Below are 16339 nucleotides of genomic sequence, written 5' to 3' on the forward strand. Positions count from 1 at the left end.
CGTGGAAAATCATCTGATACATATTTATCAAGAACAGAAGAGAAGAACATGGGAGAGATGCCCAGGCATTTCCCAATAACTCACGCTACATTCTGAACACCTGCGGGCTGTATAAACTGAGATAATTTTAAAGTTTCCCCATTTGACTAAACTTAAGGAAACGTTCTTCCAGGTTCTTTGTTCTTAGCTTCCTTGTTCTTATAGCTTTACACTAGAAAACTTGACATTGTAAATCGTCTCTGTATGATCTTTAAGACAAACCCTTCTTGCCAGCTTTACAGTTCAGCACAATGGCATTACCACTGGCCAGGGAGGCGTGCTCTGACAGTAGGACAAACACCTATCTAACCTGTCACTGGCCCCCGTACCTGGTTATTCTGTTTTACGGGTTCCTTGCTTCCCATTGTACATCTATGTCTCTTAATGAACATGGGAAGACCTCTCAAGCACAACTTTAAAATCCCTTTCCCGTGCAATGTGGATCTCTGGCTGAGCTCTGGCCCTCCCCATCATTACAGTAGCTTGTTATCTTTCATGCAATCAGCATGTTAAATTGGGTTTAGTTGTGTGCTTCTCTTTTCTTCATAGCATCCCATGTGAACACAGCTCCAGCCAACACAAGTTCTATCCAAGCAACCCACAGATCATAAGAAACAGCCCGTGGCTATTAGGAACAACTGCACTTATTTATACAGTGATGTATAACTTAGGCATACAGGAAAAGTCTGTAACGAGCAAGACTCCATTCTTACATAGCAGAAAACAGGACATCAAAGTCACAGGGCACATACTACAAATCAAGATGAGTTGGGAGGGATTCTAGTGATCATATGATTCAGCTTATCTGTGACAACCCTTTTGTACCTACCGCCGTAGCTTAATACAATGTGTGTCTTTACATTGGAAAGTACTGTGTGTCAGGCACAGTAAAGATAGAGTAAGCGGCAAGTTTTACCCCTTACGTAAGCTTACAACCTCAGAACTCTGCCTCAGAATTGTACCTTCATTATGTTACAGAATAGTCCTGGCTTTTCCCTGTTTGCGATTGCCTGATATGTCTTTTCTTATCATGTGGTTTTTCTGCATTTGCTTTTGTTTTCTATGCATTGGTTAATGGAACATAGCCGTGTTTTAAAATTTTACAAGAAAAAATTAATTACCCCTTAGACGATGAATTAAATGGCACAGATACTGCAGATCACGGAAGACTGAAGATGGATGACTTCACCATCATGAACTGCAAATAACACCGTGTCGTTCATGACTGTGAAGTCAAACTCAGGGGGAAGATTTGACTTCTTAATAATCAGTATGACTTTTTCTGGTTAACACCTTTCAAACTTGGAAATTTCTCTTGTAATAAATAATAAAAATAAGGCTCTTCAGATTTTTCCTAAGTCCCCCTTCTAGTTTGGCTTAGCTTGCATCTCTAGGCTCATCAAGTGAGAACCATACCTCCAGGGCCCTTAGACAGGACACTCCACTGATTAACTCAAGAAGAAAAAGGCACCGTCCACAGAGTTCATGAACTCTGAATGAGGGAAGCCACAAGAGCCTGTGAACCATCTACAAATCAGAAGAAGTGAAGAAGTTCAGTTCCACGTGGCAGGGAAAGTGTTTGGACTCACTCTAAATGTCCCAAGCTTTTTCTCAACTATAAAGAGAAACCCTCCTATGCTTGAGGAATGACTTAAATGGTGGCAGTTTGTCTTCAGGAGATGTGGGTTTTCATGTTGGACAGCAGACGTACACAAAAGTAGAACAGCTTTAGCCATCAAGCGGCACTCTCTATATTTGAAGGTTCCCACGGATCTTCTTGTCTTTGCTGTAGTCTCTTCAATCAGTGTTTTTTCCCTACACACATGTTCTTGATGAAAAAAAGTCTTTAAATTTGTAGGTCAAGATTTCTATGAATGGTAGCAATGTCCCTCCATAGAACAGAACTGCAATTCTTCGACTAAAAAAAATCTCACTGGACAGCAGTGAAAACATTGCTTCTACTTTTTACAATTTAGTATATTAGCTACCTCTAATTATAAATTATAATTTTCCTCATTTTTACACATTAGAAGGGAGACTGTTAATTCTTTATCCAGTTTCTAGCAATTTCAATCCCCTATATAAAACTGTTAAGATTGAGTTTAACTATGAATTATGTATAAGTTTTACTGTCATTAGGGATGAAATTAATTCACATTTATCAGCAACATACCAGTTATTAATTCTAATGTGGGAATTGTGAAGGTTATATTCTAGTAAAGAGTAATTAAAGTTTGGAAATCATCAGGATAGTCTTATACATAATTATCTTTTATCAGGGTTTGATACATTGAGATTGAATAATATTTCTCTAGGATTAAAAAAATACTTAAGAAATTAACAAAAATGCATTCGGATTTTTTGGTCTTTTTCTTTTTAGCATATAGTTATAAACTTATTTATTTTCATGGAAATTATACTTTCAAATGCACAGTTTTAATTGTCTATAATTATAACCTTAAATTTTAAATATTTAACAATGAAATTGAAACATCTCTATCATAAATAAATACCAAAGCGCTCTCCCCTCTCTCTCTATATATATATCTCTATATGAATATTTGTGTTGTATTTTTTGGAAACTTTTAAAATAATTGCCTTTGACTAATTTTTTGATAAATGGAGAAGACACTGCATTTCTATACAAAATCAATATTCACATTTAGACTGCATGGTCTATCTGAGACATGTTGATCTTTCTGTGATATTTACTCTCAAACCGAAGGCAAGTGGATCCCAGTGTATGCACGACTCTGACTCAGTCTGCCACTCTCAGATGAAGAGCAAATGTCATTCTTCAGGGTCTAACACACTTTCCCTCCAGGAGTCAATCCATTCTGGGGTGATCATCCAGCCTTAACTACTACTTGGACTTTAGTATTCTTGCATAGGGTGATGGAGAGACGTGGTAGATGACTTTTCCATGACGCTGCAACAGCTTTCTAAATAATGAAAGACAGGAGGAACCTTCTCATCAAACATGGACAGGTTGTGGTTTAGGTTCCATCTTGAGGCCACAGCCACAGGAGGCACATCTGAACCACACTTTTAAGAATCACAGGTGGAATCTTAGGGGGTATTTGTGTGAAGGATGTGTGTCCCCCATCAAACTGCAGTTACAGGTGAGGAGAGCACAGACATAGAGGTGCAGTTTTGTGCTATGACCTACAGATGACTTGGTTGCCATGGAGATGCACATTTAAGTGAGATTGTGCTCATTTCAATGCAACAATTGAATCTGGGATGTTGGGATGTTTTGGCCTAATACATTACCAATCTCTTCTTTACTTGGGTTTATAATATATATTTCTCTTAAAGTCCTCCAGCCTGACCCCTACTCCCTTTCAATCCTCTCACATTGGAGTTTCCTCTGAAGAGAGCATTGCTTTTTAAGTCTCACTTTGGTAATTTATTGTTGCCAGACTCTACTATTTTGATAGTTATAAGATAATTTCAAAATATTTATTATTATTTAGGAGTTTTAATGAAAACTGAGAAAAATGTAATGGATTATGAATATAGAATTTAAACACATATATTAAAGTAGGCCTTTTTATATGCTTGTATACTAAAAGAAAATGAGTAAGTTGGATAAATATAATATATATTAAATTATGTACAAGTGTCACATTAATGACAATATCAATTGCATGGATTTTTCATTCCTAAACATCCCAAACCATGTCAGGATATCTACAGCTACATATGAGGACAATGGCCAGGAGGCTGTTATGTTCCTTTTTCTCATATAACTCTTCACTCAGTTTTAGTCATACCACTCGGAAGAGGAAACAAATTATGAAATGGATGAAGGCTCCAAGAAGAATAAATCAGAAATAATTTCAGAAAATGTTTCTAATTACTGGAGGATTGATGAATGAATGCCTCCCTAACCTTCATGTTGCTCCCCTCCCTGCCTTTCCCCTCCCCTTCAACCCTCTCCTGAGGTCCCCATGCTCCCAACTTACTCAGGAGAGATCTTGTCTTTTTCTACTACCCATGTAGATTAGATCCACATAAGTCTCTCTTAGGGTACTCATTGTTGTCTAGGTTCTCTGGGATTGCGATTTGTGGGCTCGTTTTCTTTTTGGAAATAAATTTTCCACTAGGAACTTGAATGGAGACAGTTCTGAGACCTAAAAATACAAGTATTCCAGCTCCCAGTATGACTTTTCTTAGAAAATACTGTCCACATGTCGACTGTGAGTCCACATCACAGGGTCAGAATGGACACATTACTGTTTGTATCTTTGCAAAATTTGATCCTAGAAGGATTTGTGTTTTCTTCTACCAGGAGTGACACCAACACAAAGCATCTTCTATACAGTCATAGATGGATGCCTCTTTGTCCTCTGTGAGTGATACACAAACTGCCAAGGCAGCGAATGGATTTAAAAGTAAGAGAGCAAAGGCAGTAGGTGCCTTATACCTCATGGTTCTGTATTAGAAAGCAGTGGGGATGGCTTTTCCCATACTCTGCAGTAGCATAAGATCAACGCCACAGCCAGCGACTGAAAATATAATGACACGGATAATCCTTATAGACGATGCTTTCAAAAGGAACAAGAAACCTGAGAAAATGCTGCAGCATGAATGAGAATGACTTTCAGTATGATTAATAAATTGTGTGATAAGTTCTTTCAAATCAATATAAGGTTAAAGTATATCATTTGAAGTGGCAGTACCTAGTACGAGACAGGATTATAAATTTCTTGTCTTGTGTTTCTACCTTTGGCAACAGTTGGCTGACAGGGTTGTGCTGGGTGGACTCTGTATTTCAGGTATTCCTGGAGGCAATGGTTCAATCAGGCCAAAACATGCTAAAGACTATTCAGTACCACATTTTATTTTTAAAAGTATAAGCCCTGTTGTGTGACTCCCAATAGCAAGTGGACTTGGGAAACAGTTTGGCTGTATGCTCATGAGAAAGTAGAAAGGACTTAGGGAGACCAGAAACACTGTCATGAGTGTCCCCCAAATCAGCAAAGCTGGAGAGATTGCTGGGGAGCTGCTTACTGCTTTAGGGTTTTTCCTACATCATTGTATAAACATTTAAATTCAGTTATTGGCATCAACCACCATATCTGCTATCATTGGTTTTTTTTCTTTCCAATGTTCCTGGGTATCTGGCAGAAAGTAAGGTCTTCTTTTTCAGTACCAAATTCCATTGAATCCATTTCAACAGTAACACTGACTCTCATGTAGGAGTCTATCCATAGACAATAAGTTACAAGATTGCTAAATCCTCCTTTTTTGATTCGAAAGACCGTAGGAATGAGACAATCAGAGAGGCACTGGAGCAGTTAGCAAGTTCTTCAAGGTCAGAGCCCTCCTAAAAGACCTTGTGATGGCTTTTATTTGGAGCACCAGATAATTGGCAATTTTTTCTTCTCTAAGTTAATAATTTTATTAATAGAATTCATTTGTAGTTGGTATTTATATTCAGGCACAGTGTGAAATGCTAAATTATTTACTGAGCAAAACATTTGTGTTTTTCAAAGTTAGTACTGAACAAGAACACATAGAAAAGAAAGCCAAATGAGTAATGTCCAGATTCTCAGCATGACCTTGGCCTCAAAGACTCAAGGTTTTACCCAAAGGAGACAAAGATCAGCGTGATTGTCTGAGACTCTGGGGCACACCTGTTACTGATGGGGAACAAGCCAAGTCCCAAGCGGGGGCCTAGAGAAAGGACAGGCTGTCCAGAGCTCACCAAGGAGAGATACTGCTTACTCCATGGCCAGCTGTGCTGTTTATTCATTTTCCTCCTAGAGTTTCCAAGGAAGGACTGGAATTAAGGTAAACAGTCAGGAGAAGTAGAAATTTCATTTACGATTGCTGTGACGTGTAGCATGAATAATAAAAACCCAGAGACAGAAATTTGGGTTCAACCTGAAGACCAGAAAAGCAAAACAGCCAAGCCACTAGAGAAGGCTTACATCTACCAAGGCTGGGTGACCACAGACCAAGAGGACTAAGCAGTATATGAAGACTAGGCAGACCGAGCCTCCCTCTCCTCCCATTCTATATTCCCTCTAGTGTTGGGATTAGAGGTGTGGGATTAAAGTTATATGCCATTACTACCTGCATTTGATTCTGCATTGATCTTGTGTAGCCCAGGGTGGCCTTGAATGCACAGAGATTCATCTGCCTCTGTTCTCACAATTCCTAAGATTACAGGTGTGTGTCACTCCTGTCTGACCTCTAATGGCTAATTTTGCCCCTATGATACTCAGAAAAGATTTATGTATTAAAACATAAATAAAATATCACTATAGTGTTGAAACATCATGGCCATAAATGACCCCAAGAGGGAAGGGTTTATTGAAGCTTACAGTTCCCAGCATAGACTATCACAGAGGGAAATCAGAGCAGGAATTCAAGAGGGGCAGTAACCTAGAGGCAGGAGCTGATGCAGGGGCCACGCAGGAGTGCTGCTTACTGGTTTACTCCCTCATACCTTGCTCAGTCTTCTTTCTTGTAGCTCTTAGGACCACAAGCCCAGGGATAGCACCACCTTCAAAGGACTAGGCCCTCCTACATCAATCACTAATTAAGAAAATGTCCTACAGGCTTCCTTACAGCACGAAGAACATTTACTCACTTGAGTTTCCTTCTTCCCATATGGCTATAACCTGTATCAAGTTGACGTAAAAGTATCAAAAACTGCCTTGTGAATCTGTCACCTTGGTGCTCGAAACATTCAATGAAATTTATCAGGGAAATCTTTCCAATGGCAGAAAACTGAGGCCATTGCAAACCAGAGAAAAAGAATTCCAGAACCGCCAAGCAAGAGGGACCGCAATGATGGGCATGATGGGGGAATGGCCTCACAGCCACACTCACTACGGGTTTTATTTGTTTCACCTTTAGTTTAGAACTTAGTATAGTTTGTGTGCTTGCTTTGGAGGACCGTCCAGGAGTTACGTCATGGAAGTTCATTCTGAGCTACAGTATTGTAAAAATAAAATTTTTTTGTGGTGGCAGATGTTCCCAAGATATGTCCTCATTTATTCCACTCACCAGTATCTTGGCTCCTGCTGTAACTTCAAACTCTTAAGAACTTATTTGAAATTATAATGCATTAAGGTCCAAATTTAAAAGCAGGATGAACTCCATGGTCATCAGAAATCTCTTTCGCTCTTGAGCCTCAATTAGTAGCTTCTTCCAATTCCAATTTGTCTCAGAAGAGACTAAATGAATTAAATTCTTTGGAACCCAGTGGAGACTCCATCATCCCTTACACTGATGTTGACACTGCCTGACAGATGTGGGCCATTTATCAGTATTGTTATGGATAACCCTATGCCAAACCTTCAACTCAGCTCAGTAGAAGGTGGGTGTTCAGGCATGATTGCATATCTATATACCTTCTTTCCCCAGCACAGTGGTGCTACTGTCTCCGGTGGATTATGTTTTCATGGTGTACTGTGTTACCAACAGGTACACTTTGTTTTTACTCCAGGGCTGTGAGCCTCTTGCAGTAATTACTTTATTGGGAATATTTTTAAATTAAAATTTCTGTATTGTATATTGGTTCATGATTGCATATTTGTGCTGCGGATATTTACCACCCTTCAGCTGTCTTGGAGGGAATGTAGAGATTATTCACCAAAATAAGGGCAGATGACCCCATCTATGAATCAGCATCACTATCAGGATAAACGAGGGATGATGGAGTCTACTTTGGGTTCCAGGGCACTGAGCAATCAAGTCTTTCTTGAGACAAACTAGAAATGAGAAGATGATACTGATTAAGGCTCAAGAAGAGTCAAGATTTCAGATGGCAACAGAATTAAAAACCATATGTATACACACACATGTGTGTCACATGATGTATGTGCACATACATGTTTGTGAGCACATGATGAGAGTTTGCAAAGAGTTGACTGTCTTTGCCATGTGCAGACATAACGAGAAGGCATCTCTAGGAAAGACTGGGTAGGAATCTATCCCGATGATGCTAGTGCCCCCATTTTCTAACATTCGCCAACTTTCCCTAGACTGTCTCACTTCATTGGTTAGTCTGAATTATTTTCTTGCCACTTGATGACTTGAAAATGCCCTTGTTATAATACATAACACAGTATGAAGATTCACAGCACGTGACTTAGAAAGTGTTGCTGTATATCATACATCAAAGGTGGAGGTCACACTGTACTGGCGACAATGAGAACTAAAAATCTGTTTATCACCACTGGGTTCCTTAATGACTTAGAACTATATGATTATATTTCAAAGTTGTTTTATTATTTAGAAAGCATCAGTTATTCACTGAAGCATCCCTAAAGTGCTTCATACTAAATGGTTGCTACTGGTATGTCTTCAAAGATTACATTCTAATGTTAATATCAAGCTGGAGTTGAAAGTCAACATCATTGGTAAACTCAGATCAATTTCGAGAGTACCTTTAAAGCATACTAAAAGCTCAGTGTTCTGAAACCTGATAGAAATGCATACCTATATTCCTCTTGGGTGAAGCGGGGGATCTCTCCAGGATGTAGGACGAGAATTCTCACGGTGGCACTGCTGGACATCACAGGCTCGCCATCATCAAAAGCCACAACCACCAGCTAAAAAGGTGACAGGATCCACATACAGATTATAAATAGGAGAAAATGTCAACACAGACAGCATCAAAGATTTTGTTTCTGGTTCCAGCTGTGGGAAGAAGTAAACATTTTCCTACTCCCTTCAAGGAAAGAAATACTGTGTTAGAACATGCCACATTCTCCCTTAATCTTCAAAAACATTCAGCTATGTAATGTCATTGCTAGAAGAAAAAAATCAATTAATTCTATTTAGAAAATAAACGAGCTTCTTGCAGAGTATATGGATGGTGCTCTATTTATGTAATTCTAAACGGATATCTACAGTAAATGCTGCCGATAAGGAGAAAAATCTACGTTTATAGCATCAACACACTTACATAAAAGGTGTTAAATCCAATTGTATCAACAGCAAAAAGATAGAGTACTTATAAAAAATTAATTTCCCCTGAATTTAAAGAGTAGGAATGAATTCCTCTAGAGAATAAAATAGATGACGTTTATAGTTAATACTTCATTAAGTAATGTCTTAAAACAACTAGTACATTGAAAATCAAGACCATGAAGTACACAGTGGGAATTATTCAAACAAATAAACTGACTTATGAGGAAATATCTATGGATTATTATTGCAGTAGTATTTAATACATTCTCTTTGCAACCATAATACACAAAGAAGTGCTCTAATATTTACATAAAGGTATGCCAAACATTTTCACAGAGATGTATATTCTTGAGAAAATTATAGGTTATTAATAAAAAGCAACTCAGTTTAGGTTAATGGATTTTTTTCTCAAAAATTCTAGAAGCATTGTCTGTCAAGATAAGATTTCACTTCTGCAGTTATACTTCTAGTTACTTTAGTGCTTGCAAGCAGGTGTACAATGACATTCACACAGTTGTTTCAAAACAATAGAGGCACTTGCTATAAAAACACAGTAACAACCTAATGATCTACTATTACAGCATTAGAAGCACAAAGAAAAATGTAATGGTTTACTTGCACAGTGCAACACCATATAGTCATTAAGATAATAGCTTTACTTTTGTTGATTGGTATGGACAGTATATAGTTGAGTACAGATTGAATATCATGATTATTGTAAAGCATAGACACTCATGATAAGATCAAGTAGCATCTACTTATGCCAAATATATAAAATATAAGTAATTCTTTTATTTTAAAATACAACTTCCAAATTTCAATGAGAATTGATTTTTAAAAATTAAAGATTTGAAAAATAGAAAATCATATTGACAACTGTTAAGCCAAACCCTCAGTGCTAAATGTCAAAGAGCTGTCACAAAGAAAATGTCACACTGACCTTAAAAATGGTTGTAGGTTCTTCATTAAGATTGACACGAGTTATTACTCTTCCAGAATCTTCCTCGACATCAAAAATGCTGGCAGGGTACGGAAACTGCACATCATCCACTCGATACCTCACCCGACTTGCAGGCAAACCCTGCAATGAAATAATTGATCTACCTGGATGAAGGCTAAAAAACACCAGCGGAGATAAACCGACTTTTACAATGAATGGCTTGGTAAAGAAAAAGTGTCTTGGTTCCACACACTGTGTTAAAATGTGACAGGGTATTTCTTTCTGTGAACGACTCTATCCTAATCAATGAAGTGTGTTGCAATTAGGCTTTGGTGAAATGATTCTTATGAGGGAAAAGTTAGCATATTGCCACAGCCATCTTTCCTTTCATTCCATGTCGTGTCTGCCTCCCGAAATACCCATTCTCTGTGAATATTTTTATTTTCTGCCACAGCTGTTTCACTTTTAATGATGCTAATCTAAATTCAGGATGCTGGTTTCTTTTTGCTTGGGTGCATCTGGACTACAGCTAAATGGTTGCACCATTACAAAGGGTATAGTATCACCGAGAATACTCACCAATCCCTCTATCCACTAATAATCTACAACCTACACTAAACTACAATAATAGTCACGACTTCTGTGGACAACTCATACTCTGATTTTCTTCCATCCTCTGCAGCCACTTTTTCTGTACTGGACACTGATCTGACTCTCTGCTTCCACCCTATAAAACAGTCTTTAAATTATACACACTCTCAGCCGGGGACGGTGGTTCACACTCACAATCTCAGCACTAGTGTGTTCAAAGAAAGAGAACCATTATAATTTAAGAGACCACTCTGTGCTGCACCGTGAGTTTCAGTAAATTCTGAAATGCAGAGTGAGACCCTGTGTCAAAATTAAAAACAAACCAAACCCAGAGAGGGAGCAGGAAGGAGAGTTCAAAAGTCAGAGAGGACGCATTCTCATTAAAGCTGTCCATAACCCTCGGTGCCTTCCATCAAACACACAGATCCAGACTCCCCACATGGGGAACCACATCTTGAAAATGTCTCATTTTTTTCCTACCTAATTTACAATCACTGTTCATTTTTGCTATTATATATGCTTGGATGCCTCTGTTTTCTTCCTTATACTCTAGTTTGAAAGACTTCTACTTTCTGAATTTGTGCTCATGAGTCCCTTATTCCGGTTAAGATGTGTCTCGAAGCTATTTCTATTCTCGAATTCGACCTGGAATTGTATCACACATTTTGTGATGGCGCAAATATGAAGTATCTCCTACAGCCTCGTGTTTTAAAATCTTCGTTCCCAATTTCTGGCATAATTTCAGGAGGCTATGGGAGCTTCAGATGGTGGGTCTATCTGGTAGACAATGGCCTTGGGAATGTATACTTGAAAAACTATTTCCTAACTTGCTATCTTTCATTTAGTCCACTGTGATATTAGGAGCTTTTTTAGGGGTATGTGCTTGCACTACCATAAAGATTTGGCAATCACATGGGGCCAATGACTTAAGGACTAAATACTTTGAAATCATGAGTCAAAATAAATCTTTCCTTGTTTCTTAATGATGCTGACAGCAGTTTCAGCAATCAGTCTGAGAATCTTACTAAATATCAGAATAGGTGTGTTATATTCATTCTCATATTTATATCTAAAATAGATCTAGGAGTTAGCATAACCATTCATATTTTACAAATGACAAAACCAAGGTTTTAAAAATGAATCCATTTCCTGAAATTTTCTCACCTAAATATCAAAGTTATTAGACACACTTTATATTTAAACATGATCCTTGGACATGAAGCTCACTTAATAATTATGATTTCTTAAAGGCAATATTTCCATAACATGTGAATAACATGGAAAAACATTTCTTAAAACTTGGTTGGGGAAGAACTTGATGCTGTAGGAAAACCCAATTTGTAAAATCCCAGTTGGGAAGCATAATTTCCAGGGTGTCATAATGATAAAAAGCAAAGCTATAGCCCCCAAACATTACCAACATCAGATCCCATTCTGTCTGCAGTTTAGTACAGTAACTGAAATCACTCACAAGCCACCACTTCCACTGTGCTGAGATGATAGACATGTGTCATCATCCTCACTAAATGCTCCTTCCCTAACTTTTTAAAAAAAGATAGAAATAGCTATGGCTCTAATGTTAATTCATTGATATCACACATTTTGTGTTTATGGCTTTTCCACTCACTAATATCTATTCATATACTCCCATACATAGCTCCTTACATTCGATTCTGCAGAAAGCAGGTATAATGAGAGACAGACATACACATTTCTTTGTGACTATTCTCTGCTTATGATCTTCACTATGTGTTCAGGAGAGAAGATAGATAATACATGGCCTTGGTGAGTTCCCGATAGAACATCCCCATGTTCTCAGTGTGTGGGTGCACCCCTCGTGGTCCTGAGTTCTTTGCTCGTGCTCTCTCTCCTTCTTCTCCTGATTTGGACCTTGAGATTTCAGTCCGGTGCTCCAATGTGGGTCTCTGTCTCCTTTCATCGCCTGATGAAGGTTAATATCCTGGGATAAAACCGGACTCGCTGAACATAGAGGACAATGAGGACTACTGAGAACCCAAGAACAATGGCAGTGGGTTTTTGCTCCTACTGCACGTAATGGCTTTGTGGGAGCCTAGGCAGTTTGGATGCTCATCTTACTAGACCTGGACGGAGGTGGGTGGTCCTTGGACTTTCCACAGGGCAGGGAACCCTGATTGCTCTTTGGGCTGACGAGGGAGGGGGAATAGATTGGGGGGGGGAGGGAAATGGGAAGCGGTGGTGGGGAAGAGACAGAAATCTTTAATAAATAAATAAATTAAAAAAATACACGGATAAATACCATCTTCTGGAATTTCTTTGGCTATGAGGAATAAGGTTGTAGTGTTGTTACAGAGTCCCCATCTCATTACTTAAATATTATAGGTTTTATTCCTTACTCTCTAAATACATATGCCATACTATATGTAGAGTTAGACTTGAGATATAATTTTACTATTTTAAGCATAAAGTTATATATAATACACATAAACACATACATACCATATATATTTGTCAATATATATCAGTATAAACTTTAAAAATGTCTATTCAAATAAATCTTTACTATTCTGGACAATAAATTGATTATCATATGTGGTTATTTTATTTGTGCATTATTTGCATCTTCTTAGATTATTTTCAAAAAATTTTGCTCTCAATATAAATTGTTTCATTAGATAATATATTCAGTGAAAATCTCCCATGCAAATAAAACAAACTAAACCAAGATGCAAAACATGAAATTTAATTTCATATTCTAAAATGTAAAAGAGATGGTATTAACTGTGCAAGGCCTTTTGTCTGCTAAAATTGACATCTACAAGCCTACATACTGCTACAAGAGCTTTATTATTGTAGATATTCTAACAGTGTAATATGACATGCCTATATAGCCGATAGGCCCAGATCAAAGAATCATATCATGATGGTTTCTTAGAAACTAAAGCTCAATGTAATTATATCCATAAAGTAGAAATTATTAACAGCAAAGTAAATATAAACATATTAAGAAATTACAAGCATTTTGATTATTTTTTGTTATTAGTACATTTTTACTGATATTTTTTAGAATTCTATTTTTATGGGTCAAATATGATATGTTTTAACTTAATTATGGCAAAAATATAATTAATAGTACAGTTGGTAATTGCAGATCTGTGTGAAAGATATTGCAAACATACAAACATGAGGAATTTTAATGAGACTGTAATGGAACAAAATAATTAGATTCTTACTATCACAGGACATCTCATTTAGTTATTTTTAAATATATAATTAACAAGAAATTACTCAGACCCACATAACTTCCTTTATAATAATGTGATCATATTATATCAGGAAATACTAAACACATTATCATTAAATTCAAATACTAAGTAATCTGTTTTCAGATACATGAAGAGTTTTTCTCCATGACATGGTTTAAAAAAAAACCCTTTCTGACACTATCTTTGAAATCAGCTTTGGTTTACTGGGTAACCAAATAATCTTCCAAGTATGAATTAGCACAAGGAATTATTAAAAAAGTAGTTAGTATTTTTCCACCATTCAGGCTAATTTTGTCAATTATTTTCATAATTCTAATGAAATGCTATATTATCCTTGAAAATGATAAAGAGAAACTATAGGTCATACACAATTTATCCCAAAGATCATTTTTCTTCTTCTGGTCTGCATCTAACAGCACTCTGATAGGAGGGTCCTTCATATCACACATCACGTAATTAGTACGTGTGCAGTTGTAGTATGTCCATAGCTAGGAAAGTCCTAAGCAACTTCTCTTTGAGATTATTTATCACTTAAGTTCTTCGGGAATATGCTATTAGAGGGAAACATAGCCCTTCAAAATATCTATATAATGTCCCTGGTTTAGACACCTATTGATAGGCTGAGACAGCAAACTCCCTACTTCCCTTACAAAACGGATCACATAAACCAGAGGTTGAACCTGGACTAGAGAGATTCTGCCCCTGTTCCCCTAAAATTATCCTACTTTTTAATGATAAAACAGGAATTTCAGGAATTGGAGAGATGCCTCAATGGGTAAGAACACTTGCTGCTCTTCTTGGGACCTAACTTTTATTCCTAGCACCCAAGTCTGGTGACCCACAACTGCCTATAGTTCTAGCTCTAAGGGTTTATAACATCCTCTTCTGGTCTTCATGGGCACACATATGCATGTTATATGCTGATATACATACATATAAATAAAAACTAAAAATTAGAAAAAAACAAAGAATTTCTCCTACTGCCGTCTTCATGAGGTTAGAAATAGGCCTCTCAGGGCTATTTTCAGCTATTTTCCCTAGAACATTGCTTACAGTATTCAAATCGCAGCTAACAGCCGAGGTGTGCACTGGTGGATAAGCCTGTAAAGATGTGTTCTATGTATGCAATGACAGAGAGTATACATATAGTGTAAAGGTTACTGTATATACACAATCTTAACAGGAAAGGGAATCCTGCCATTTGCACCAATGGGAACCCAGCTTAAGGGTGCAATGTAGCTCCAGTTACATTCATAAAGAAAAATGCTACTTAATTCTTCCAATATGAGGAATGTACAAAATGGAAAATGTTATCTAATTTTGCTTGCATTAGGAATCTCAGATAGTCAAAGAAACCAGAGAGGAGACTTTGGGTTGATGGGGACAGAGGGGCAGGTAAATGGGGAGCTGATGTTTACAAGGTCCAACATCCAGTTGCGTGTTTTTGTTCTCTTTTCTATATCTAAGACCTGAAGGATAGAGTGGTTAAGTGAACCCATGAGTAACCGTTGGGTGGCTGTGTAGGGTTGCTGCAGGTTAATGAAAAAACCATTTTCTTGAAGCCCTTGGAAACTTTTTGAGTTAATGAACATTTAAGCTCCTTGTGGATAGGGAGTCATAAATATCAGACAATATTAACATGGGAATCAATATCTAATTACAATACTAGTAATAGATTATTTCTAGGAGACAAGCCAAAACAAAATACAAAAATAATAAAATTATCTTGGCTTTATATAATTTCAGGTAACACAAGATAGTAGGGATCAAACATGTATAGTGTTAAGGAGAAAACATTACAAGAGTCTAAGAGGTTGTCAAATTGTGTTTTATATGTACCAACAAAATAAAACCCAGATGTAGAAGAACTTAGTGTTTATCCTCACCTAAGCAATGAGGCGACAAAATAAAATGTGTGAAAGGAAGGGGCTCGCTCACACATGGCATAAACTGGAGCTAAGGATAGAATCACCTCAGAACACCTAGATTAAGATGCCATGAATAATCCTATAGAGTTCTTCTGTAAGAAGTTTAGCAAAATAAATTGAGAACTGTGGCATACTTAGAGGTAAATTTAACAAAAGTCATTTAAGATCTATATTTGAATCTAAGGATCATTCCTGAAAAAAAAAAACCCTCTAAATAAATGGACAACAATATCCAAAACAAATAGATGAAGACAAAGGAAAAACTGACCCAGAAATGAGAGTTGTACTCTCAAATAATTTGATACATAAGGAAAGTAGCAGAAGCACCTTGGGGACTCAGGGAAGCTTATTACCCAGGCTGCTAGTGAGCTGTCAATCCACAGAGATGTGGCTCTTATGTAGGTTGCATTCTGTCAGTAAAATCCTTCATTTTCAGTCCTTCTTCATCATTGAATATCTTTAATCTTCTCTGAAACACAGGTAAATTCCTCCTCGATCTTTTCAGTCTTTTCTACAGACATTTCTGCCCTTATGCCCTATGGTGTCTCAGTTTGGAGAATGAATTCGCTCTCAGCTTTTAATTCCGCTCAAGATGTTCCCAGGTCTGTGTTTATTATCTTCGGTTTCTTCTGGAGTTTCTGCCCGATTCAGCCACCCCTGAT

General features: G+C 37.3%; 1 protein-coding gene across 1 annotated transcript in view; it reads right to left on the bottom strand.

Moving 5' to 3' along the window:
* Window positions 1–16339, bottom strand: part of Pcdh15 (protocadherin related 15) — a 600282-nt gene that overhangs the window by 109324 nt on the left and 474619 nt on the right. The window contains exons 22-23 of the mRNA XM_041655402.1: window positions 9914–10054; window positions 8500–8612 (exon numbers count right to left, since the gene is read on the bottom strand). Of these exons, the coding sequence (XP_041511336.1) occupies window positions 8500–8612; window positions 9914–10054 (254 nt within the window). The remainder of the gene's footprint in view (window positions 1–8499; window positions 8613–9913; window positions 10055–16339) is intronic.

The sequence above is a fragment of the Microtus oregoni genome, unplaced genomic scaffold (assembly GCF_018167655.1).
Source record: "Microtus oregoni isolate MIOR12 unplaced genomic scaffold, Mior012 000007F_ref0000211, whole genome shotgun sequence".
Lineage (NCBI taxonomy): Eukaryota > Metazoa > Chordata > Mammalia > Rodentia > Cricetidae > Microtus > Microtus oregoni.